At 38.2% G+C, this 26,240-nt stretch overlaps 6 protein-coding genes across 6 annotated transcripts in view; all 6 read right to left on the bottom strand.

The window, feature by feature from the left end:
- LOC115805877 (golgin subfamily B member 1) overlaps window positions 1-261 on the bottom strand; it is a 28,335-nt gene extending 28,074 nt beyond the window's left edge. Inside the window, exon 1 of the mRNA XM_030766574.1 lies at window positions 91-261. Coding sequence (XP_030622434.1) covers window positions 91-105 — 15 coding nt within the window. The 5' untranslated portion in view covers window positions 106-261. The remainder of the gene's footprint in view (window positions 1-90) is intronic.
- LOC115830172 (golgin subfamily B member 1-like) lies at window positions 260-6,732 on the bottom strand. The gene is made up of 7 exons (XM_030794220.1): window positions 6,625-6,732; window positions 4,958-5,018; window positions 2,975-3,130; window positions 1,703-1,849; window positions 1,230-1,358; window positions 384-597; window positions 260-276 (listed from the first exon to the last, which is right to left on the bottom strand). The coding sequence occupies exons 2-7, from the start codon at window positions 5,000-5,002 to the stop codon at window positions 260-262; spliced, it is 708 nt and encodes a 235-aa protein (XP_030650080.1). The 5' UTR covers window positions 5,003-5,018; window positions 6,625-6,732.
- A 2,220-nt stretch (window positions 6,733-8,952) lies between these two features.
- On the bottom strand, window positions 8,953-10,951 carry LOC115805410 (guanylyl cyclase-activating protein 2-like). Its single transcript, XM_030765982.1, has 4 exons — window positions 10,751-10,951; window positions 10,142-10,291; window positions 9,363-9,468; window positions 8,953-9,074 (listed from the first exon to the last, which is right to left on the bottom strand). Exons 1-4 carry the CDS (start codon window positions 10,949-10,951, stop codon window positions 8,953-8,955), a joined length of 579 nt encoding a protein of 192 aa, XP_030621842.1.
- Window positions 10,952-13,143: 2,192 nt separating this feature from the next.
- LOC115830173 (guanylyl cyclase-activating protein 2-like) lies at window positions 13,144-14,507 on the bottom strand. Its single transcript, XM_030794221.1, has 4 exons — window positions 14,307-14,507; window positions 14,030-14,179; window positions 13,378-13,474; window positions 13,144-13,265 (listed from the first exon to the last, which is right to left on the bottom strand). Exons 1-4 carry the CDS (start codon window positions 14,502-14,504, stop codon window positions 13,144-13,146), a joined length of 567 nt encoding a protein of 188 aa, XP_030650081.1. The 5' UTR covers window positions 14,505-14,507.
- Window positions 14,508-17,871: 3,364 nt separating this feature from the next.
- LOC115830174 (retinal cone rhodopsin-sensitive cGMP 3',5'-cyclic phosphodiesterase subunit gamma-like) lies at window positions 17,872-19,170 on the bottom strand. The gene is made up of 4 exons (XM_030794222.1): window positions 19,134-19,170; window positions 18,348-18,453; window positions 18,108-18,142; window positions 17,872-17,948 (listed from the first exon to the last, which is right to left on the bottom strand). The coding sequence occupies exons 1-4, from the start codon at window positions 19,168-19,170 to the stop codon at window positions 17,872-17,874; spliced, it is 255 nt and encodes an 84-aa protein (XP_030650082.1).
- Window positions 19,171-22,831: 3,661 nt separating this feature from the next.
- Window positions 22,832-23,386, bottom strand: LOC115830175 (retinal cone rhodopsin-sensitive cGMP 3',5'-cyclic phosphodiesterase subunit gamma-like). The gene is made up of 3 exons (XM_030794224.1): window positions 23,283-23,386; window positions 23,062-23,096; window positions 22,832-22,908 (listed from the first exon to the last, which is right to left on the bottom strand). The coding sequence occupies exons 1-3, from the start codon at window positions 23,384-23,386 to the stop codon at window positions 22,832-22,834; spliced, it is 216 nt and encodes a 71-aa protein (XP_030650084.1).
- Window positions 23,387-26,240: the final 2,854 nt, after the last annotated feature.

Raw genomic sequence — 26,240 nt, forward strand, 5'->3', positions numbered from 1 at the left:
CATCACACAGACCCACACAAGATTAATATTTAAAAAAACTTCCAACAGAGCACAATGAACAACGGGGACTGAAGCAACAGGGAACCTCACATTTTGTTTGTACATGTTCTCCTTCTCTTCAAACTGGGCTTTCTCAGACACCAGCAGCTCTTTGAGACTCTTAGTCTGTTCCTGGAGGAGGCTATACTTCTCTTCTTCGTCGCCTACTTTCTTTGTCAGGCTTTGCACCAACAACTGCAACTCCTGCAAAGAGCCGCTTTCATCCACTGACTGAGCCTGGAAAGAAAGAGACGAAAGCAGAACATCGCCAGTCATGAACCCGCTTTTGAGACCCAGTGCATCATACAAATTCATGAGCCGTAAAAAAGAGAAACGGAAACTACAGGGAAGTTCAGCTGGGAACAGGCTGATGGATAGCATGTATCTTGCCTTGTTGTCCTGAGTGACTTGGCTCGAAGGTGTGGCGGGGTGCTCTCCAGAGACAGCCATTTGCAAGTGGACAATATAGGCCTCTTTCTCAGCCAGACGCTTGTCTTTTTCAACCAACATAGCGTCCATCTCAACACCACGTTCTCGCTGAACCTCTAACTCCTGTGTCTGAGACAGAAATACATTACTTAGCACCTCAAGCATGGTCATTCTACACCAGGTGGATACCGACAAACAGGACAATAGATCTCTTTCAGTGAGTACGGAGAGACTGTGACAGAGGAAACTTTGTGACTCAGCTTACCCTGGGCAGCCAAGCAGCAGAAACGGTACAGATACCTAATCCACAGTTGCAAAGGACACCAAAAAGACTACGGTAGAAGGGTATTTTAAGCAACCCTTGCAGGCGTTGGAAGGATAGGAGACATGCAAGTTTTGATGTACTAAATCAGACAGATAATGACTAAAAATGGCAGGGGTAACACTAAAAGGCACAAAGTACAAGAGAGAAAAAAATTCACATTTGGTCCATATCCATTGCTGTACTGGAATTCTATAGTTTTTGTCTCAGAAGGAACACTTCCACACGAAGAGAATAAGTAAGTGTACTTCCATAGGTATCAAGATACGGCAAAAAACAATCTCCAGTGGCATCTGCTCTCTGTTAAAATGTTACATTTTTTAAACCAAGGAAAAAAGATCTACATTCGACTTCAGTCCTGCAAACCTTAAGGGCAGGCTGAGCCAAAGAGCAAGCTGTAAACTTCTTTAGGGTCTCTTTAAGAAATGGTGTGCTTTACCTTCTGCTGCAACTCTTGTTCTCTGTTTGAGAGCTGCTGCTCCAGCTCCTCCACCTTCTTTTTCAGCCGGAGGATCTTCCCCCGACTGGCAGCCGCCGGCTCTGTCTCTCCAGACTCCCCACTTCCACTCTACAGAGGCAAGACCACAGGTCAGACAGGGGTCAAAGAGTTTAAGCACCACACTACAATAAGGCACGCTAAGTGTTATTCTTAGATGTTGAGTCATACAGCTGAAGAGGAGGATGCTAAAACTTTCAAGGAGCGTATGGCCCAGAATGTCAATTATTTCACATACTTTTCCAAAACAGTTAGACCTGAAAGAGTTGGATCCAAACCTGTTCTATGCCTGATGTATGTTTTCTTTTTCACTTGCAGTGAATGATTCCTTTTAAGCTTCATTTTGAGGTAGAAAGGATTGTTTGATCCATTAACACTTAGTATTTCCTCACCACACACTGAAGAGGCAATCTTACTCGTTTAATCTGAGGTGAGGTAGTCCTGCCCCCTGTATCCCCATGCTGTTTCTTCAGCTCCTCCAGTTGGGAGTTGAGGGAGGTGACCTTTGCCTTGTTCTGGAGCCGCATCTTGGAGAGCTTAGCTTCACATGACTCCTTCTCTGTCTACAAAATAAATATTTAAGTGTGCGTAACTTTAAGTGAATGACACAGAAATAACAGTAAACATGAGAAGCACAAGGGAGGGCTACCGGGAGAGTGATCATGGGAGTCCTCTTGTTTGGCCAAAACACCTCTCAAAAAACACAAAACTAGCCCCACAGCCACGGTGCCTTTAAAGTAAACAGCACGCTGGAAGTACCACTGGATCTTCATTTGCAAGTACTACTCTGAAACATTCTTGCTCTACCCTGGCAGCAATATTCATATATGTGATTCCCATTACCACCACATTCCTATGAAAACACAGCTTACACGCAAGCACGACTCTGACAGCCACCACACACAGAAGACATAAATACATTCTTTTTCTGAGTAGAGTATGAGCACGACATATCATTAATGTATACGCATCTTGTTGGTCGCCACAGAATTGCGTATCTCAGAGTGTGCTTACTGTTAATCTAACAAAACATCTAACAAACATAAAGCCATCGCTCTTGGTGCCCTCACTTTCGGTTTCGGTGTGCTGCAGCGGCTTTTTAGTTAAGTTATGTGTGTATAACTCTGTGATATTCATTACGTCTTTGTCTCTCACACACAAACACACACAGATTTATTCAGAAAACCATCTTAGTCAAGATTAGACATAAATTAAAATTCATATTTATTTAAAGAAAGACCAAAAAAAAAGAAAAGACTTGTTAATAAGCTGACAGTGACTGAAACTGCAGTGATTCCTAATAGTGTTTCTTTTTAATTGCATGTTTGACACAGCAGAACTTAGAGCTCGTTCACAGCCCAGCGAAAGAATGCAGTATTTGTATTAAGCTGTTAATCTTTAACTGGTAGGCAGGCGACTCAGAGTCGCTCCGCAAACAAAACACTGTTAGAAGTCCATTGTTAAGTCCTGTGAGGAGGCTATGTGAACAGTTAGTCCTCCCTGTTCATTCACTATTATCTTGTTCAGAGAGAGTAATGTCACTGGTCAGTCTCCTAATCAACAGCACATGACCTTCAAGCCTCTGACCAAATTCCATTTTACCCTAATAAACATAGTGCCTTGCAATCAAACTGTGATACTGAACAAGTACAGTTTTGTACTCATACTTTGTTAAGGTGTTTCAATACCTTCAGCTGTTCATCCTTGGCCTTCAGTGCTGCATCCTTCTCCCTGATCATCTCTTTCAGCTGAGCCACCAGCTGCTCCATCTGACCCAGTCTCTCAGTTACCTCGTAGAGAGGGGGTCCACCACCTCCCTGGTCCCCTTGAGGGGAGCCTGGAGCCTAAAACAGAGACCACTGGATGTTAGGTAAAAGGAACTATGGGTGTTTCCAGATTTCACTTTTATTTATGAAATAAATTTATGAAAACTGTCATCAGCTGCCAGCTGTACATGTGTATCTGGAGGGAACAGGGAAAGAGCCTGGAGAGAGCGAAATAAGTAAAGCGCTAAAGTGAGTTTATACATGTTGAGTTTGGAAATGGTAATAGAAGATGGAGGCGGACGAATTGGCTCCGAAAAGAAACAGCACTGGATCCATCGTCTGGCAGTGGTTTGGGTATCGCAAGGAAGATGTTGAATAAATGCTGTTTTGTTAAATTTAACTTGGTTGTGATTTCCCCCTTTTGCACGCTGATGAATATAAGCAGGAATGTTTTGATGCAGGCACATGCTGCAGGGACAACTAGAATCATCATACCGGTGTGATTGTATGTATCAAAGGGTTAAATTGAGCATTTCTGAAGTGCTTTAGAGGAGATTTCATAACATCAAGAAATAATTCTTGTGTATCGAGATATAGCCTAAAAAGTATCGCAATATTATTTATGAACAATATCACCCAGCCTTAGTCTCAATGTTCACACACAACTTGGAGAAGTAATCACTTGTCAAGTGACAATTTTACTTCGATTTGACAGCTAAAAAATACAGAATTTGAGAAAATTACAAAAGCATCTGTTCTATCAATCTTTCTAGTGCACTTTCATCCACTATTCTCCTATTAAAGAAAGACAAACATCAAGCTGGAAGAACTGCACAGCCTCTTGTTTTAGGCCTTTGCACAACAGCATAGGCTACTGTTGATCTGCTCTCAAAAACATCAAAACCAGAAACATTCTGTACAGAACACAAATATGTCTACAAGCTTTGATGGGGTAACAACCCACTGGAAGGAGGAATGTATTCAGACATGAACTTACTCTCAGCAGACGACAACATAAATGTTGAAATTGACACTAAGATTCAGGGTGGAATTAAAAAGGGAGGTTAGCCCTTAGGCTGCAATAGACCAGAGTGGAGGCAAGAAGGGTGGTTCTGCTGGAAGACTTGACGTCTTACACTCTGGCCTTGGTCTCTCTTTGTCACATGTACAAAAGCTTTGCAGCTTGATTATACATATAACTGGTTAGATAAAGCTAAACAATTGTGACTGAAAAGATGAAAGACAACAACAGAGTACTCAACAGCATTGTAAAGTACCTGGCTCACAGTAGAACATTAACTATAGACTGATTCTCTAACAAGTCTCTTGATTCTCTGGTGTGCTGGCATAAAATCATTTTTATCCTTTTTTTCTATCCTTTCATTACCTCTCAAACATCTGTTCCACAGAAAATGTCCAGTTCTAATCTGTGTGTTGGTGAGCCAGTCAAAGTACCTTACAGTGGCACAGCTGAAAGCTTGCCAACCAATGCCAGACCAGAATGTTCAGTATAATCTCCCTAAACACTGTCTGTGTAATCCTCAAGTCTCATAAAGCCCTGTCTCACCAGCTTGGTCTCAAACATCTCTGGACCAGTGAGCAGAGCTCCACACACTGGAGCAGTTAGAAAAGAGGAAAAACAAACATTCACACTCCCAGCATCTGACCTAAAGCCAAGGCATAAAGGGCTAATTCACTGCTTAAATCAACTGTAAAAGGTACTGGACATGATAAACAACCACTGACATGCGCCGGTGAACCTGAAAGTCAAGAGCATACATCTATAACAAGTGCAGTGAGAGAAAACGACTCATTTTACATTCAGCAAATTCAAACAAATGTAAACTGACAATCAAATAAAAAATCAATCAATCATATTTACACAAAGAATTAACTTTTACTTACTCCCTGGGCAGCTCCCGCCTCATCAGTGGAAAACCACTTCAGCATGGTTTAAAGGACAGGCCTAAATATGACACAAAGCAAAAATAGAACATTATAATGGAACACATAAACAAGGGACAAGCAGTGGCTTACTGTGAGAGCAACACTGTAAATGCTCTGGGATATCTGACTAAACTTGCATATCCCCTGCATACCTCACATGATATAATTCTGATTTTGTTCACTGTTGTTTAAAACATGCTATCAGGTGACATGTTGAATTCATATGCATATGCTCACTGACACTGACATCACTTTCAACCATGGCATTCAGCTAGCAACTGCTACAATTGGGAACTTGCACTTCTCAATAACCATAGTTTTAACAGGTCAAAATTCAAATGTCAAAAATGTGCAAAAAATTGAACATAAAATTTAAGCATATATACAACCACACACTACATGCTGTTATGATCAATATTAGGCAGGATGCACTATTTTATATGTTCATATACTGTATGTGAATAATATACTATACTATTTAATATGATCATCCACTATATGTAGATACTATGCTGCGCTATTTAATATGACGACAGACTATATATAGATAGTATGTATGTGGTCTGTATTGCATATTTTGTATGGTGTAGCACATATGTTGTATATTCTCGTGCTAATTGCCAGGTCAAGTTCGTCTGTACCGTGTGCATTTGGTGAATACAGTGATTCTGACTCTGATTTGGACATCTACATTAAGGACAAAGGGGACATTTGAGATATATTTGTTCAAGAGATCTGTAAACAAGAAAGACCTTAGTGACTTACACATAATGACACGAACAGCCCTGACATTACTAATCTATTCAACCACTTAGACCAATAGAATTCATTTCTGCCTAGCAAGGCATGTGACAAGAGAAGAAAATCAGGCCAGACCAGCTCCGCAGCTTTATCACGCATCGCCACCTCGCAGAGATCCTTCCCAAACGTAATCTGTTTGAATATTACTACGTCTTTTGTCGTGTCCAAAAGTAACTGGCCCAACGACACCGAATAAGAGGCCCAGATATGACAAGAAAAGGCGTTCGTCATATTCGTTAGATCGTTTTATTCGCTAAATAATTGACATTCGTGAGCAACACAACCTCGCTTAGCAAATGTTAGTTGGTTTCGACAGACGCACAAAAACTCGTTGTCAGCATGTACGAATGGCTATCAGACACTCACGTTAAATGCTATAAAACATAATAGTACAAATATCATCTTTCCATGTGCTCCACTCGTTTATTTTGCAAGTACTAGCGAGTATTGAAAGCAACCTGAGCTATTTAAGCGAACTAACTAAGCTATATAAGCCGGCCAACGTAGTCCACGCACAGGGGATATTTTGACTTGTTGGGAGCTATATCCGCCCATGCAGGTATAGGACAACACTATTCTTCTACAGTGCTTCACTAAACTGTTTTATCAAATTACTAAGTTCATATTCCGATCAAAGTCTTCTTTCGTTAGTACCCTGCAATAGAAGCACTGTAACAGCTAGCAAAATTAACCTCGCTTGATAAATACATTAAGGTTCAGCTAACGCTATACCACCTAGCTAAGTGGTTACGGTTGATCTGATGACTGATCTGAATGGCGATGATAACCCAAAAGATGCTCCTATCAGCTTCAGAAATCCTTACCTGTATAATGGTGTCATTAAAAGTTTGAGTTGCACTCTTAATCCAGATATTACATGAAACGCTATTTACATATTCCACATGTTTACAGTTATGTTCAGAGGATGACAACACCAATCCTTCCACAGCTGCAGCCAGCCATCTTGGTCAGGTGGGTAAAGAAAACGCAGGCTACACGCATGCGTTGTAAAGGCGTATATACGTGGGTCAAGTTATGAGATGTTTGCCCTATGGTCTGACTGTTGTGTGCCAAGTTCTGGTCTGCTTTACATCAATATATTTGTAATTTGTAAGTTTTTGACACGAAATGGTTTACCGCTTGTCAGCCCTGATCAACCACCCAATGGATCCATAATCCTTAACGTTACTATATTGATCCAGCAATTTTCAGCATAGCCCAAGTCATGCAGAACTACGACTCCTGGTGGGCCCTTTATGCTTCGCACAAATTACAAAGAAATTGAGAGACGACATTTTTATGAAGTTAACAAGGGGTGCTATTTTTTCTGTCTGTACATGATAGGTAAGAAAATATGATGTTGAATTGTTGTCAATCCAACATTTTACAGAAATGATGAAACAGCGTGGAAAGTATTTTAGCATTACAGGTTTCATTGTGCATTGTACAAACTATTGACATTAGTTATGTATGCATGTTCCAGTTGTGTTAATTTGAAAAGTACATTCTACTATAGTAATGAAGCTGATGATTTTAAAAAAGCCAAATGGAAAGAATAAAAGAATAAATAAAGAATGCATTTAATTCGTGGAAATATTTTAAAGTATGTATTACTTTAAGATTCTTTCTTTTTTTTTTTCTTGCATGCTTGGGGGTCTAGGTAATAGATGTCATCCAACATCATCTGATAAGGGAAGAATTCCATGTCATCATCCAGGGTAAGAAGATGGTCATAGATCATTGCAGAAATAATAGATGAAGAAGAAGAAGAAGAACAGTGTCTGCTGTTTGTCAATACGTACATCTTTGGGACACAAAATCTGCCTGCCACTTCAACTTGCAGGCACACGATTTCCATGCCAACAGGCTTCTTAGGGAGGATTTCTTGAAAAATTAAACTGAACTAAACTGAGCTTTTGGCCACCCACACCTGTTGGTTCAGACTAATGTTGAAAGATGCTATCAACTATGGTGAAATGTTAAATCCAGCGAGCACCAAGACACTTTGCCCAAAAACATCCAAGTATACAGTGCCACCAAGGTAGGTGATGGATCTCGAAAGATTATGTTTGAATGAATGGTTATGGACTACCTGACATTTTCACAAGTTTCATAAAACAAATGATCCAGAGTGTTAGCTCTGTGTGTGAAGGCTGCGTAAGATACTGAAAATATGGTATAAATATTTGGGACATTATTTTTGTTTGGTTCATTTATTTTAATTCATAGTACAGGCCAAGTGATGCTTTGACGGATTTGAAAGAATTACCACTGAAAGAAATAAACTTTTCATACATTTGAGACCTAAGTTGCATCTCAGCATATCATTTCTTTTGCACACTCTTCTTCATTCTTCTCTCCTCTTTATGAACATTTTACCCATGATCTGCCCTTTTTCTCTTATTGTCAAAAGCCCTTTAGCTCTTACTTCCATAGCTCTTTAGCCATTCTGAGAAATCATTTGATGTGATTGACTACTGTATAATCACCTCTATAAGTCTGAAAATGAAATACCCGAGAGTTCATGATCACAAAAGTACTGGTAATGTGTCAAAAAATTGCTAATATTAGAAAAAGGCTGTACAAAGTTGGTGGCTTCAGTAAAACCCAGAATTGATCAATTTGAATTGGGATGTCTAAAAATACATTAACTTTCAAAGTAGCATGTCAAGATGGGCCATGCATTCAACCCTAACACTTCTGCCCCGAAACCAGGGTTCAAATTACTGAGGCAATTGGGGGGGGTCCGCCTATGGTATATAGCCCTGGAGAAAAAGTTGACCCCCCTGATTGTCACTGTACAATTCGCACTCTGTCCAAAACTGTCTCCTTGTTTAAAAGGCAGTGACAGGTGACAGATGGAAAATACCCTGATGCTGTTCATTTTTTTTTTAAATTTGTGAATATTCCTGTTCTCTGATGAATTACTTAGCTGTTAGAAGACAAGATCAATTGTTACATTTAAGAATAAGCAAGTATAATCTGGAAAAAAAAACCCTCATCATTTTTCAGAAGTCCTGTGACCTGTGAACGAATGTTTAAAGTGTTCCCCGAGTTTGCATGTGCATTGTCCATGTAAGGCAGACTTCAGATCAAAACAGGTCCTTCATGTCTCTTGCACTGTGTCCAATTCAAATGCTCAATTTATGGAGTCATGAATTTTTCCTCAGCTGTTGAATGAACCAGCTACTTGGTCGGACATCCAGTTTGAGATGCTCTAATACCCATTCATCTTTCTGAGCACCATCCAAGAACTCCTCCAAGGAAATCTGACCTGCAAAATTAGACAGAGCCAAAGTCACTTTACTATAATTACAAGGTAAACTGCTTTTGAGGAGCATAACCAGTTCATTTTATTTAACTAAACTGCAATGCAATATAAGTAAGCTCAAATATGAAAAGAATGTGATGACATTTGAATGACTATGTCATAAAAATGTAAAATAAATGAAATAATGTGCAAGATAAAATGAATATTTCTATATACCATTGTATAATTTACCAAATTGTCACTGCAGATGAACAGGTTCACGCATTGGTGGTTATTGTGAGTTGGACATACCATCATTATTTTTGTCAACAAGTTCAAAGATCCTGTCACATATCTGATTAGGGTTGAGGCCTTCACAGGCAGATGGGTTTTCGTGTGTCTTCAGCTTAGAGATGATCTGCCAACAGTTAAAGAAGACAGAATAATAATGATAAAAAGTTAATTAGCCTAGTTACAGTTATAACGCCCGTCTGGAATAAATATTTGCAGGAAACACAGTCCAAACACCAGGGTAAACACCATCAAAACCAAAACTAGACAAAATGTGTCTCTGCCTACTTGTTACCGTCTTGTTTGTTAACATTACTTACAAACGTAAATCCAACTAAACGACTTGCAATTAAAATTTCTTTTATGAACCTCAATATTGGGTACACTTGCGAGCTATGGAAAATAAGACCTGTTATGAACACCAACCTACCAACTGTTCATGATAATGAAATGAATATTATGGCAAACTAGTAGCCTACCAATAGTTTACTCGCTTTTGTGCGTCACCAAGAATTTAACCTTTTAAGAAGCCACGACCTGACTTCATGGCCTCTTTGAACAACTCTCAGCAAAGGTAAACAACTTTAAGCCTGCTTAAGGTGGTAAGTAATTATAAAGTATTTCTCTCGTGCGCGCGCCCGCGCTCTCTCTGTCTGTCTCTGTCACTGACCTAGGTCCTAGTAGAAACATTCCGACGGTTCCCAACAATGATCTGTTGAAATTAGTTCAGAGAGCTCAGAAACTTCACACATACACTCACAGTCCGAAGCCTATCGAAGAAAAGTAAGTGATGTGCTTACCTTGACTATATGTATCACCTCGCGTCTGTCAAGCCGTCCATTTCCATCTCTGTCATACACCTTAAAAGACCATTTCAGTTTATCCTCCAGCCTACCGCGGAGAACCAGGTGGACTGCCGCCACATACTCCATGAAGTCTATCGTGTTATCCTATGGAAAGGCAATAATACATTAGCCGCTTAACATAATACTGTCAGAGTCGTGCTCAGATTTGACGATTCACGTCCAGTTAAACCAGGTCTGCTTGGAGTATTTTTCAAGGCATTAAAGTTATCTTCAGTCGAAATCATTATTTGGTGAGCAATTGTACATTATACTTAGCAACATTCAACAATTTTTTGACTATTAATCTGACACAGAGTTAGCGACAGAACACATTAGCGTTTCGCGCCCAGCGCTTTACTAATTGCACAGTAAACAGGTAAACGACCTAATGTTTGTCGCCTCCCTTTGGCGTACTCACTTATACCTCTGTTCTTCCTAGAGTCCGCTCATTGTTAACCCATGAAGCACCCGCAGTTTAATCTCCGTAATGTTTCACAGGTGCAACCTCTAGGTTACTCTCAAAACTGCCCAAATTTGCCATCTATTCAAATATACTGCACCTACCTGGTTCGTATCGAAAGATCTGAATAAGTTTTCTACGTAAGCACATTCTTCTGCTGTTGAGTCGCTAGAGATTCCAAATATTTTCTTGAACTCATGTAAATGCAGGTTTCCGCTGGGACATTCGCTGGCAAATTTCTTATACAGTTCCTGAATCTGCGTTAGAGCCACCTCCTGATCGATCTCACTTTGTGACTGACCCATGTTTGCACAACCCACTAACGCCAACACTACTCACGGTTCTCTTTATGGACATTTTCTATAAACGCACGTCATCCTGCCCTGACTGATAGCCCACGTCTTCTATCATCTGACGACAGGAGTTAGACCACTTAGCCCATTTACAGTAAAGTCGGGTGGATTATCAGTAGAGTGGTACAGTCTATTTTTAGATTTTGCGACTCCAATCCAATGTTCTTTTACTTTACTAATCTTGAATAATCGTGCTGACCGCGTGGAGGGTCCTTTTCAGTCTATTTACAAATAGGCTACATTCACAAAATATTTAGGTGAGCCCTCGCCACTAAACGTGTCATGCAGACCTAATCTCTGCAATTTCTTGATCTTGATATCAAAGTACTTAATTGTCATTAACCTCTTTCCGAGCTACTGAACTTTTGAACTCCTCTTAAGTGATGGTTCCTACCACCAGTTACTGAAAGCCTGATCCATAAAGAAAGTCTAATTAGAGGTTTCTGAGTTTGCATTACACTTTTCACAAAACAAAAGGGTCTATCACTGTGGGTACACCTGATTCTCCTTATTCTCCCCATAGAGTGTCTAACTTGAGACTGGAAACACTACTTGGTGGTATTTAAATGCTGATAGACCCAACTTGATACAGTTGGCAAAGAGAGGGGCACTGCTTGGACAGGGATATGTTTGAGGAGATTAGATTATCAGATTCTGGCAAGCAGGTCATTGTTTTCTATTAAATGTATGTTAGGTATTCACCATAATAAGAAAGCGCAAATGTCATCTCAGTTAATGCACACACAAACAAACAAACAAACAAACAAACAAATAAAACAGAAAAAAAGAGGTAAGGGTTACTGTTTACTAACATAAATAAATCATCTGAAAATCAAAATTGGTGTCTTAATAGTCATTAAAAAGAGAGTACATATATTTGTCATTATTAAATGCAATGTAGACAATTTTATTTATTCTATTTTTAATGATTAATGGCTAAGAAACCAAAAAAATGGAGTCATAAAAGAATAAGTTCAGAGAGCAGTGGTTCTTCAAAACAGATTTTAATAAATACATAGACACATACATACATACATACATACATACATACATGCACAATATAATGACATTTAAACACATAAGGTGCAGTGTGCTCTTCACCTATGCCAGCAACGTTAAGGTGACATACAATTAAGTCTCTTGTTCTTACTGGGTTATTCACAGTGAACAAAGAAACTTGTGTACCATCACAAAACATTATACACAGGCAATATGGACCTGATTTGTGAAACCCTGTGCAAGTGCAAGTTGTTTTACTTCCCACAAATCAAGTGACATCATTTGGCCAAGGTTTTTGTAGGGCATGAATCACATCACTGGCCATGTTAATGCTTTAACATGTGCTAGTAATTTTAACATATGCAAGCATTATTACCAATCAAACCCTGTGTATTTGTAATATATTTTCTGTCGTGGGACAGGATAGGATAGCTGTCATGTGGTCTAACATACTCTCTCAATCCCCATAGCAAACAGACAGAAATTTAGTACTTTCAAACAAATTTTCCAGTAACTCAATATTAGACTCCTGTCCCACAAAATATTTCTGGAGCAACAGTAGTTATAATATGGCAGCTGAGATGTGTGGTAGTAATTGAGTTGTGAAAGTTTAAGGAGAATAACAACACTGATTCAGCATTTGACAGGTAAAAGCAGAGTAATAACACTGTAGTATCAATACTGTCAATGAGACAGTGCACACTGGGTTCTTTTTAGGTATGGGTAAATCATAGACATCATTCTTATATGTACAAGACCATTTTGACGCTATACTTCAAATTGATTAATTCTTGATAGAAGAAAGTATGGTTATACTTACTAAATCCTGTTTCATCAGTGCTGTATAAGCACTCTGGTACACCAAATATTGGACTGAATAAATGTATGTAGTGTTACCTTTAAACTCCACAATTAAACTGCTCTCAATATTTTGAAACTCATACTTGATAAAAACATCCTTCTTGTCCACAGCACTCATCATGCTCAAACGCCAGCGCTGTGCTCCTGCATAAAGCAACTCATGAGAGAACAGGATAACACAGCCAGTCCTTTCAATCTGCTGAATGGATTGGTTAAATACACACAGCCAAAAACACAGGTCTATGTCACCTGAATGATAAACCTCTTCATGTGCTGGCAATGTGTCAGGGGCTCTTGTTCCAGTTCTGCACCACCCAACCACCGGCATTCACATCCAATTTGAGAAGATTCATAAGCCATTCATCTTTCTGTGCACCCTCCATAAACTCTGTCAGTGATATCTGACCTGGAAATTGGACAGAGGAAATATGTAAAACTGTTTCTGTGCAAAAAGTGTTTAATTTGGTGACTGAAAGGGTGAGAACTCATTAATTAATTAACAGTGCTGGCAGACTCACCATCCTTGTTTTGGTCGACCAGCTCAAATATTCGGTCACACACTTCGTGGGGTGTCATGTTCATATCTGTGTTATGGATCTTGATTTTGTAAATAATCTTAAAGGTACAAAGAGAAAGCAGTGATTTAGAGTCATTATTTTACTGTAGGGCTTCATGTTTTATGCCATTTTTCTCTTTGCATTGTTACACACTTTAGTTGTACATATAACTTAAAATGCAGGCATGGTATGACCTATTCCCTATGATCCTATATGACAGTTTAAGGGGATGGCATAATAGCCAGTGGGTATTTGAAGCCCCTTTATCTCATTTTCTCCTCACTAATCCTTCGAACAAGTTCAAACTCTTAACACCATTGGCGCTCGTCCTAAGAAAGCCATGGTTATATAATGCAGCAGAGACTAAATTAGCACCTTGCCAAAAGGGGCTAGTATTTAGCCAGACCACGGCAAAAATCGATTAGTAATCTTGGGCATCAGTACACTACATATATATAAAAAAATCCATTAGTGTATTTGTAAATTTTGTTTGTTTTTAAATATGAATTTAGTGTATTGGCCTACACTACTAAATATTGGCGAGACAGTGAAACATACAATATTCCAGAGATCTCTCATTATCTACGTTACAAAAAAAAGTCTACTCTTTTACCCTGATGATGTGCTTCACTTCTTGCCGATCGAGGCGCCCGTTACCGTCTCTGTCATAGACTTTGAAGGACCACTTCAGTCTGTCTTCAAGCCTCCCCCGAAGTACGAGATGCAGTGCCGCGACATACTCCATAAAATCTATGGTTTTATCCTGAGGATGATAAAATGCAAAAAAGAAAACATACCTTTGCATCGCACTACACAATGATTCGTACCGACTCTGTAGGCTACTATGAATCTAGACTATTTTATGCAAAATTCACAAGAACTAATATTACCTGATTAGAGTCGAATGAGTTGAAGATGGTCTCTATGTACAGGGATTCCTCCTCGCTTGTGCTGCTGACGCCGAAGATCCTTTTGAATTCATGCAAATGTAAAGCTCCACTGGGACATTCTTTCATAAATGTTGTACAGAGTTCTTGAATTTGCGCAAGTTCCACTTCCTCCTGATCCACACTTTCTGCTTGACCCATAATTTCTAAATTTTGTGAGAACGAACACGCAAACAAACTAAAAGCAGCGGCGTTGGTCTCTGCACAGATATTTCTTGTGTTCGCTGGCGTTGGGAAAAAGTGGCAAAACTAAACTGGTTGGCCCACTTACTGGGATAGCTTCAACGACGTAACGAGAGATCTACGGTATTATAAAACGCTTCAATCTCATTTTCTCGTTAATCCCTTGACCCCTCGTGAACATGCTGAAGTAAAGAGAGTATATACTGTTGCCCGGATTAACTTCAATAGAGCATGAAATGTCTCACGTGCGCACAATCTACCTATGTAGTGGAGAAGAGGGCCAAGACGCAAAAGCATGCTGTTATTCGGGGAGCAGAATTGCGTTGGGCGAAAGAAATCACCTGCGTCATTTTCATTTTAATGATTTTACTCCTTCGCAAAAATTTCTGATCAAAATTTTATAGTCATTTGGAGGTAAACAGAACAAACAATCGTTGCCACTGGATATCGCAATCAAATCGATTTGTTCTTCAGATTGGTTTAGATTTGTTGTTCGACTTGGCACCACTGAAACATATAAACTCATGTAGATATTTGCATATTTGTAGAATCAGTCAGAACAATTCAAGGTTATCTTTCTCATCACTGTATGGTAGGATAACAAAATAAACCACTGTAGGCTACCTCATAAAACCCACCACCACGTACAGCAATTCTGGCTATATATTTTTTTGTGTTTAAAAATTGAGAGCTTTTACCAGGATCACACTTTCCTAAACATTTTTTCTCCTAATACTGCGCTCGCGCGTGTGTTTATTAATGTAACTAGTTGGTATAGAATAAATGTTTCTTTTAGGTGTATTCATTATAATACTGAAATGTCTGTGTTTGTTTGATCAGTTTCTTCTTATGTGGTAACATCTGCACTGTAGGCATTTAGCTGCCATGGTTAGGCTAATCGAATGATGTAATGCCTCTTCATTATTTAACAACTTCATTATCTCATGTCAATCAGTGTTAAAAGGTTTGTATGGGTGCATATTTATTCTACTGCTTATTCTGCATCAGACAAGGTGCAAGAAATTAAGTGGGAGAAGGAAATAATTTACGTTTTTTGTATTCCCCCAACATTTTTCATTTGTAAAATACTAAAAAAATGCAAATGTGACGTAGTATTTTACTATGAAATGAACCCAAAACTAATAGTTAAAGAAAGTATCCTTGACCATAGCTAATATTTTAACATTTTTTTAAAAAATCTGATTAGAATATGACTTGAATATGATTTCTTCAAACCTTATGAGGGTTCAAAATCTAATTATCTTGGAATTTCTTGAATGGTTCCCAGTATGTCTTCACACGTGGGTCATTGACAAGGCATGCATTTTTGTGCCTGAATTAATGGTTTTCTCTGTATTAAATTATGGTACAATATCTTTTTCATGAGGAACATTTCTTTGTGTATGAGACTGGCTTGTTTCAAATGCCCCCCAAACGGTGTGTAAAACGACAAATTTGCCCCTCCTGACATGCACCTGAATGCGTACTTAGAGGTATTTTTTTTTCCAAATGATTATGTTGCATTTATGATGTCGATTTTTAAATGAAATCGCGTTTAGGATATTATGTTGTAAGCGAAAATGAGAAGCCAGAATGGCAAAGAAATAGCGGCATCCAATGGACAGCGTGAAGAATTACAACCATGGGGAATACTCGTGTTTGCATAAAAGGTGTAACATTAATCATGTGTACCCTTAAAAATATCAAGAGGCGATTAACCGCTTAGTTAAAATGTGCAACATCTTTATTTTCTGAATTTGGCTATCCGTTTTCATTCAGTCGTTTTCTTTGTTGATCATTTTTTCAGATATTGCTTTAATTTCTTCACGTACAACAACACCCAAAATACAATGCACCATACTTTTCTTTTGCAGTTCATTACACTGTCTGTCCTTCTCTATGGGCACTTCATATGTTACACCAAAATTTCTCACCAAGCTCCACTGACATAATTCTTACTTTACATGTATTTCTGCTTTTCTTACAATTAAAACGACTTCACATTCTGTGTTGTGGTAGCCTTTTTGTGACTGATTTGGCAAGTCTTTCAAATGTGAATTTTAGATACATGGAATCATACTCATGCCAGACCAGTGGCTTCTGGTGTCTACAATACGTCTATCTCTTGGAAAAGGCTTTAACTTTAATAGTGAAGGTTAGATGTCGTGCAGTTTGACTTAAACTTTCAGGGATGCCACTCAGTCCTGAGAGTTTTGCTGCTTTTCTTAAGTAGAGACATTTTTTTTTACACAGGGGATAGGTATATACACTCCTCAGCCAGTTGAGGACCACACCACAGTGGTGGGCTGATATGAAATCTAGCAAGACTCCTGCCCTCCAGGATTTGTGTACCCCTGCTGTACACCATGCAAACCCTGACTGATAGCTATTTGGCAGTAAAACTAGTCAGAACTAAACTTAAGGAGATAAAGTGGCTGGTAGGATATTAATGAAGCTTTAGGAAAAGTGATGGTCTAAATGAAACAATAGACTGGACACATTTGTGAGTTGTCAATATTTAATAACTTTATGTGATGCTATGCAGCCTTCAATTAACTCATTAAAGTAAGAAAATATACATGAAAATAAAGATTTTTGAAAGAAAAATAAATGCACAACATTACAAATCTAAGTGCAGTTTCTTTTGATATTTCAACAGTATCTCTTTGCATCCTACAATCAGATAACGTTAGAATTAGTACAATTCAGATTTATAAATGTATTTGTACAGTTACAGTACAATGTATTGAACAAAAGATGAAGATCTGTCAATAGAGGTGCAAGCTATAAATTATTATATATCCAAACACTAAACAAGTCCCAAAATTTAAACCCATGTCTTCTAATGTTTGGCCAGTGCAGAACATGTTACTTACAGAGGGGTGGCACTGTGCATAAATACAAAAACTACAATAGCAATTGATGTGATGTGACCACAAGCCCATTTCTCCCCATTCCATTCAGTCTGGCTCCATTATTGGCATAATGACGATAAAAATCAGTTGTGCACTTTGTATATTTAACAGTACATGACCTAACAAGGTAATACATCAGCCCAAATTTTGGTACAATGAATTACAATATTACACAAAATCCTGGGCCATGAGGAATAGTTGTGATGTATTAAAATAGTAGTATTAATAATGTTGTTTCTACATGTGTGGTTATATTCCTTTTGAAGGATGTACTTTACTGGATTTATCCTCTTCATCATTTCAGGCACATTCACACCCACTCTAACAACAGAGTCAAAGGCATGATGAGCCATTCTCTCTGTGCAGCTGAAGGATCAATGCAGTAAAACACAACTCATCAGAAATTCATTCTACACAATGCCAAACTGAGCCAAATCGCTCAGCTCCATGTCGCCAAATGCCTCCCATGGGCAGACTACAGCTGCATCTGTATGTGTGAAAGATAGAGAGAGAGAGAGAGGGAGGGGGGGAGAGAAAGAGAGAGGGAGACAGACAGACACAGACGAGGTCAGCTGAACATATAAACAATGTATATGAAAAACAAACTAAAAATAAGCACAGTTTGTTATATCAAACATTTGCTCACCTCCCAGGCCATCCATTCCAGGAACATCATCAAACCTGCAGAAGACATGAAACTTTATAGTAATCTTTACATTAATCAGAGATGTAGAAACAGTGTAGATTTTTAATCTGAATTGTATGCATATATGTCTGTATATGTCTATGTGTGTCTCTGTGTTATATGTGTGTATGCATGTGTGTGTGTGTGTGTAAGTGTGTGTGTGTGTGTGTGTGTGTGTGTTTGTGTGTGTGTGTGTCCTACCCTTTCTGTCCAGCCTTGGGGGCCTTGCTCTTGAATTGCCTGGTCTCCTTCTGCTTGAATTTGGGGGGAGCCTTGGCACCACCCTCTCCTGCTGCTGCATTCATCTCTGCAGGACAAATGAGATGAGAAAGTAGATCATCCAACACTGAAAAATCATTTTATTTCCATCAGCAGTTCTGATTCAGTGTGGGTTTATAGGAAATTCCGTCTGTGGGGTGTAATCCTTTGTAAAATATCTATCAGACATTAGTGTCATTGAAAGACTATACTTCTACTATGACTCACTATGCCACATAAAAATCTAGATGGAGATGGAGAGAGTGAGAGAAGAAGTGAGAAAAACTAAATAAAATAAAAACAAACAAACAAAAAACCCCAAAATAAAATGGGAGACTGTGGCATGGTATACACCATTAATTGTGAGAAGTTTGTCATGCCAAAATATTTTAATTCATCATCACTTCACGTTGTTGTTTTTCTAGTCTTTTCTCAAATGATTGCTCACTTTTTCTCTTCTTCCTCTCTCGTGGGCACGTGCAGTTGGTAGTAGGCAAGGTAAGCAACTTCATAAAATGAAAGTGCATGTGTTTTGGAATGGTTTTCTAGATAGAACATGCTATTAGCAAGTTCATGATTGTTTGTTTTCAGAACAAACAACTCTGCTATTAGAAATTCATCCAATATTTTAAAAGCGAGTGACATCTGAACAGCACAGATGGGCCATTTATTCTCAGTAAATTTGTTGGGTTGCTCTTTGTAATATTGCTTTTAGTTTGGTTCGCTTACCCAGAGGAACTGCCCACTGCACGTGCCTACTCGCCATGCATTAACTGAAAGACAAGGTTCTTATCAACACAGATGGAAATGATTATATGACCGGCATCAGTATGTGGAGTTGTAGTTCCCATGATATGCTTTTGCAATGCCCCTCAGTCACACTTAGTGATAATGTGCTATCTGTAAACTCAGTGCAACTTTAGTCTCTGGTGAAGTGGATTGAGAAAATGATAATAATAACGGTCTTACTAATTTGTTTTTCATGAGCTTTGCTGTATTGGCTTTTCAAATGGCAAATAAAACTCAACACATTCTCCTCTGGAATCTTTTCTTGAATCTAATGTTTTTAAAGCAAACATTCCGTAATTTGACAGTTTAAACACAAATATTTATTCATCCAAAGGTATTCTTTCAAACATCAAATATATAGTTCTATCAGTAACTTTCACATTAGATATTTAAATCTGGCAGTTTTTCTTCAATATTTTACAGCTACTGAAGCAAAAGGCATTTCTTACCTGAATCTTAAATGGGTAGTTGTCTTGGAACAGAAAAGTCCAACCTCTTGGTTTGTCTTGTTTTAAAACTCTGTTCAGCTGTCCTCCTTATATTCCCTCTGACTTATAATCCCTAATACATAACAAGGCTGTTTAGAACAAGAGAGGAGTATATTTTGGACCAAGTCTTAGTGTTCTAAGCCTAATCAGTACACCTCCATAGGCTGCTTCTATTTGGTGGGTGGGTTTGTGGTGAACTCTGACTTCAGCCTGGCTTAGTCTTATGGTTAGCCATTTAAAAAAACATGTACACAAATGCATAATTGGTGTAATTTGTAACAGATGCAAGTATGTCTACAAAAGTTGGTGTGTTGGAGTCTTTGGTGATGTCATTGTAATGTAGACAATGCTTGTACATTTGATGTAAAAACAAACATTGTGAAGAATAAGAAGTTATGAAATCTTAACTCTATGCATCACAGTTTCAAAGGCTTTTCTATGCTTATTCAAGCACACAAGCATAGAAAATATTATAAATATCTGTATAAGGATAATACATTCATTCATTCATTCTCATACTTTCAAACTCTTGATTTGTTTTGCTTCATGTGCTTACATTTAACATAGCTAAATGTAGTATGCGCATTTCTCCTTTATTTCATAAAATTGCACCTTTTAGCTCTGACCATGTGCTGAAGCTGGTATAGGTTACACCGGGACTCTAACACGGTCCCGTGATGTCGTGGCGTGGCAACAATGCATGATGTACAGTTTTATGCACAGTATGTTCTGACCTCATTCTCTTTTGGCAAGCACGTAATCTTAAAATGGACAACACAGTGACTGAATTCTGTCCAGCACAGCAGAGAGCAAGCAATCATAATCCTCCTCATCTTCTTGCGTACCAGTTACTGCAAATGGTCCTAATGTAAACCCATCTAATCACCCAACACCTTGGATCTCTCACAGCCCCAGATACCCTCTGTCTGCCAACAAAGCACATTATCTTCTCTGCCGTATTACATTGCACTGAGGCGCAGAGGAATTACCAGTGCAGAGGAGGACAGTCGTAGCATCACTACTATAGTTGGACTTCACTCCCTAAAGACTATGTCAAGTCCTCTTGTACAGCTATTGTCTCTGTTCTGCACATTGCACCTCGTCAATTAATGTTTCTAACAGATGAGACTTTTTGTGCCTGCACGATCATGATCATCGTCTTCTTAGTGAATTATTACTTCTCATACTCACCTCATAATCACAGGCTCATTTCCATACGAAATATATCACAGTAGTCCTGATTTAAGTCAAGATTTATAATCATTTATATGAGGCTAAGTTTCAAAAATAATATCTTAAATATTCAGCGTTGTGAATGTAAATGTAAGTATTTGCTCAATGCCCCAAGCCAATTCCCATATATATATATATATATATATATATATATATATATATATATATATATATATATATATATACACACACACACACACACACATATGTGTGTGTGTGTGTGTGTGTGTGTGTGTATATATAATATTAGTATTAGTTTTTAACCAAATCTTCAAGGCTAAAACTGGAACAATCAAGAGCACTTTGAATGAAAAAATGAAAGTCATGAATAATTATAAAAGCAGAAATCACCCCAAAGCTATGGGTCTGTAACATATTTTAACCTGGCCTATATTATCTTAAGATAGAAGATGACAGATTTTAGACCTACCCAGACTATATGAGCAGAGCAGAAATTAGACATGCACATACCATGTATAGACCACAGCCCTGTATTTTAAGAAGGCTGAGTGCAGACTTAGAGCAAGATCACCTCAAATGGCATTAGGTCTATTATGGGAGCAATGTTATGTGAATCTCAAAAGGCCATATAAGGTTTTGTTGACTAATAACAATGCAGAAAAAAAGACAAAATAAGTTATCATTGGCTGTCCCATGACTGTGTTCAACTTTGTCTCCATGTGCTACCGTAAATAGATCAGTAATACTGTCTCACATCTTAAGCAGATCTAACCATGGAACTTTCCCCTAAAATTCTGAACCTCATAATATTTTGTCCCAAGTTGGTTGAAGGAATCAGCTTTTTTATGTTATATAAGGTCATTTATTATATATACATTCTAATTAAGTACCAAGAAAGAATCATTCAAATGTCTCCTGACTGAACATAGTATACTGTATTTATTGAATACTTATAAACATTTATGGAGTTAGTACTGCTATTTCAATTATATGTAATGCACTTCTCTCTTGTTGGAATGGTCTCCAAACTGGCTGGTTTAAAATGATTTGTCTTGTTCATGTAAGTGGATATGGGTATAATCAACTAAGCATTACGGAGTTGAAATGAACAAGAGTTTGGCACTGTATGTGAGCCTCTAATGTGAGACCTAATGTTACTTCTATTGCTTTACCCAGATTAAATTATTATAAAGGACCATATCCTATATTTTGGAAAATATGAATAGCACTGCGAACGACCAGATGAACACAAAAATAAAGATATTTATTAGAGTAATGTGATAGTTGACAAGTTCCTTTTGATTGATCTTTTGATGGGCATAAAACAACAATATACTCAGTTATATAAACTACCCTGAAAATACAAATGATTGTACCGGTAGAAGATATGATGTTCTGTACAATCAGTTCAAATGAGTGACAGATTCAGATTGGTGTTTAAAATGACTCTGTTCATCCATTGCTAAAGTTTACTTTGACCTACCAAACACATACAGATTTAGATAAATAAAATAAAATGTCAATTACAGATAACATCAACAAAATACAGCTTAGATAACATATTTTGACACTGTCAACCCCATATCTTAACCCATATTTTGGTACAATGGTTTACAATATTACACAGAAAATAGGGCTGTATGGGAAATAAGTGAAACAGAAGCACAATTAGTTTTATGAGGTATCCATGAGACCAGACAGTTTGGGCTAGAGTAGAGAATACATTAATCCTTTAGTTAAACAGAAAAAGAGAGCGGTTGCCCAGGTCTGGTCCTTGGGGGCTGCTGTCCAAAAGGATCTCCTTCCACTTCAGCAAGACACTTGATGTGCTCCAGTTAAGACTAGAACTGGTCCAGCTCTTCCAAAAGTCCACATCCAAAGAGTGGAACAGCTCAATTAAAATCAGAGAAAGCTGCTGGAATGCAGCCCACAAGAACATAGATCTGGATTGGCTCTCTAAACAATGCCAAACTGTGCCAGATCACTAAGCTCCATGTCGCCGAAGGCCTCCCATGGGCAGACCACGGCTGCATCTGAAAAAGAGAGCGAGAGAGAGAGAGAACGAGAGAGAGACACACACACAGAAAGAGAGACACAGAAAGAGAGAGAGAGAGATGTGGTCAGCTGAGCATACAAACAATCTATATGAAAATAAAAACAGTTTCTTACGTCAAATGTCTGCTTACCTCCAAGGCCATCCATTCCAGGGACGTCATCAAACCTGCAGTGCACATGAAGTGTTTTAGAAAGTTTTGCATTAATCAGAAATTTAGAAATAGTGCAGATTTGTAATATGTACAGTGTTATTTGGTGTATGCGTATGTATGCATGTGTGTGTGTGTGTGTGTGTGTGTGTGTGTGTGTGTATGTCTGTGTGTGTCTGCGTTTGTGTGTGTATGTGTCCTACCCTTTCTGTCCAGCCTTGGGGGCCTTGCTCTTGAACTGCCTGGTCTCCTTCTGCTTGAATTTGGGGGGAGCCTTGGCACCACCCTCTCCTGCTGCTGCATTCATGTCTGCAGGTGGGGGATGAGAGAGAAAGAATCAACAAGAGACAATAAGACAAGGCAATACGATGATTAGATGCAATTAGATTAGATCTTAATTAAGATTACAATAGATTAGATCTGCATACACAAAACATAAGCCCATTGCCATCAGTGATATTTGCGATACACCTTACTGGTAGCCTGCACGACTAAGACCCTGTTAAGCCTCTACCACTAATTCAATGCCTTTAACACATTAACTCCTTGGCTTACTAAAATGAGGATCTGTACTAAAGCTGTAAGGCCAGTCCAAAGATCATAAGTCACTTTAGTGAAGACATTGCGTAACACAACAGACTCAGGTGAGGCGGCTTAGTTCCAGAGTTATACAGGGTCACTCCCTCTCCATGATGCTCTGTAACATGTCCTAAACATCAAAACAACTTAAGATCTCTTTCATCGTGTCTTGTTTGGCTTCATTTACAAAACCTCAGACAATTACTGAAGGAAATGGTATAAGCAAATATTGATATATTTAAATATTTATATGTACTGGTCAAAGTTAACAGCACTTAGATAGGTGCTGCAACCTACTCTGAACTTATCATTTTTTAAGAACAAACAAACAAATACTACAACATTGCCTTATCTTTTAATCTTTGCAAAATATCAGCGCTCAGGTCCCATAGTTTTAAATTGTTAGTAATTCAAAATTCTCTATGAGTCCTACCCTTGTCCTACCTGGTTTGTGTTGTTGGGTTGGTTTAAGTCCACAAAAGTGAACCTCCTTGGAGGATGAACAAAGAAGGAGATGCAAAACAAAGATGAAGGGGTCCTTCTCTTTCTTTCTGCAATCTCTCTGTTCTCGCTCCACTCTTCCTGTCCCATCTTTATATACCTGCTCTCTGTAATCTCACATACATAACAAGAGTGGGGAGAGGAGTGGTGTGGACATAAGTAGAGTAATAAGATCAAAAACAGTAATCCCAATGTTCTTCATGCTGGAACATGCTAAGTCAGGCTTTGTCTGTTTTCCATCCGAGTCTGTCAGGGGCCAGGAGTCAGTTACACTTGAACCTGTCGTAGATTCCTTCAAGTCAGTTATTTCCCCATTCTGCCTACAAAGAAATTTACCATCTTTGTTTTCTTCCACAAAAGCAGCTCACTGTTCAGTTGCCATGGCTTTTGCCATAAATGCTCTCCAATTCTATTTGGGATTGCTATATGCCACGTAACTGTAACTGCAAATTACAGTAATGCACATTACAATAGTGAGTATAATAGTGAGTATATTCCTTTTGTTGGTGTGTTTGCAGGACAGCAGCCGTATTTCAGACCCATGTTGAAGTGAAAGTTTGCTGTGCCAGTAATAGCGGTAGTAAGACAATTAATACACCATAATACACTGCCCTTTCCATTTACATGCATATTACAGTTCTCTGGTGCATTAGTTGTCATGTCTGTGTATGTAAATTTGTCTAAAATTTTTGGGAGTACTACAGATTATTTGAAAATAAATATTACTCAGATATTTTTGATAGAATGATTTGCAGACCTATAATTGCGGTTACTGTTCTGCTCAGGGTTTTGAGAGTTTACATAAACACTTTGCATGTTTCAAACAAGATGAACATATGAATCCACAAAGCTGAGAAATTACGGACTCAGTTTTTACATGGGATTCTGGGACCACACTCATGCACCATGTGGGAAATAGTCATTTATATTTAATATTAATTTAAAATAAAATATAATTTATTTAAATAACCTTTTATTTAAATACATTTAAATAAACGTAACTTATTTAATCAAATTTTAAAGAGGACCTGTGCATGTGACATGATGAAATAACAGTATGTGCATTAACTCAGCAATGGTATTTTTATATATGACCTGCTTATGGGTCACATGTTTTTACCTTAGTTAAGGTAACGTCAATACACACTCTTCGAGATGTTACATTTTTAAATGCCAAAGATGATTATCCTCTTAGAAGCTTACCTGCTGGCCTATGAGCTATCAGTGTGCGACAGGGAAGAAGTGCAGCGTTTACATAAGCACTTCTTAATTAAATAATTAAATAATAATTAAAACTAAAGCAACAACAAAAAACCCTAAAACTCTACAACAAGACTCTTTGTTGAGAAACTCAAGAGATCATGATAATGAAGCTCACTGAGCTTAATCCAGCATTCAGTTGAATAAGTTCACCCAGGGATGCAATCCTCCATGGTTTTCTTTGTTTATTTTTATATGCAACAAGCAAACAAGCAAACAAACAAACAAACAAACAAAAACCTGCGACGACATTGACTACAGTGCACCATATCACCTGATTACTGCTTAAAGAGCAATATGCTTCTCTTTAATGTTTACTGAAATAAGCCTTCAAAGACTTTACCAGTGGTTGTTAACACATTAACAAATATTTCTTAACACACGAGAGTTACATAGTGGACCAATGTACAATATGTTGGAAAACATTAAACTGCAAATGGTACAAGCCCCTGGTTGCAGTACACATTGTTTGTAGCGTACTTATACAGCATTCTCACATGAGCCGACAGCATTCCCAATCTGGCACACATTGAAAGGCATAACAGCATTCTCAACAAATAATCAAATATTCTCAAATATTCAAAGTTTGTTTACAGTCCTAGTGTTTTGCTGTTTCATGGTTGATGGTCACTTTCCAAGCAGTTTACCAGCACAGTTTTTTTTCCCCCAGGGAGCGCTAAATGAGCTAACCCTGATGATAAAGACAGATGAAAATACCCTCTTCCACTGTTTCAGAGCTAAGTGAACAAAAGGGTCTTCTGTAATAGTCTCTTGCCTTCTTACATTGTATTGCAAATGACCTTGAGACATTCTTCAAGTCT

The sequence above is a fragment of the Chanos chanos genome, chromosome 2 (genome assembly GCF_902362185.1).
Source record: "Chanos chanos chromosome 2, fChaCha1.1, whole genome shotgun sequence".
Classification (NCBI taxonomy): domain Eukaryota; kingdom Metazoa; phylum Chordata; class Actinopteri; order Gonorynchiformes; family Chanidae; genus Chanos; species Chanos chanos.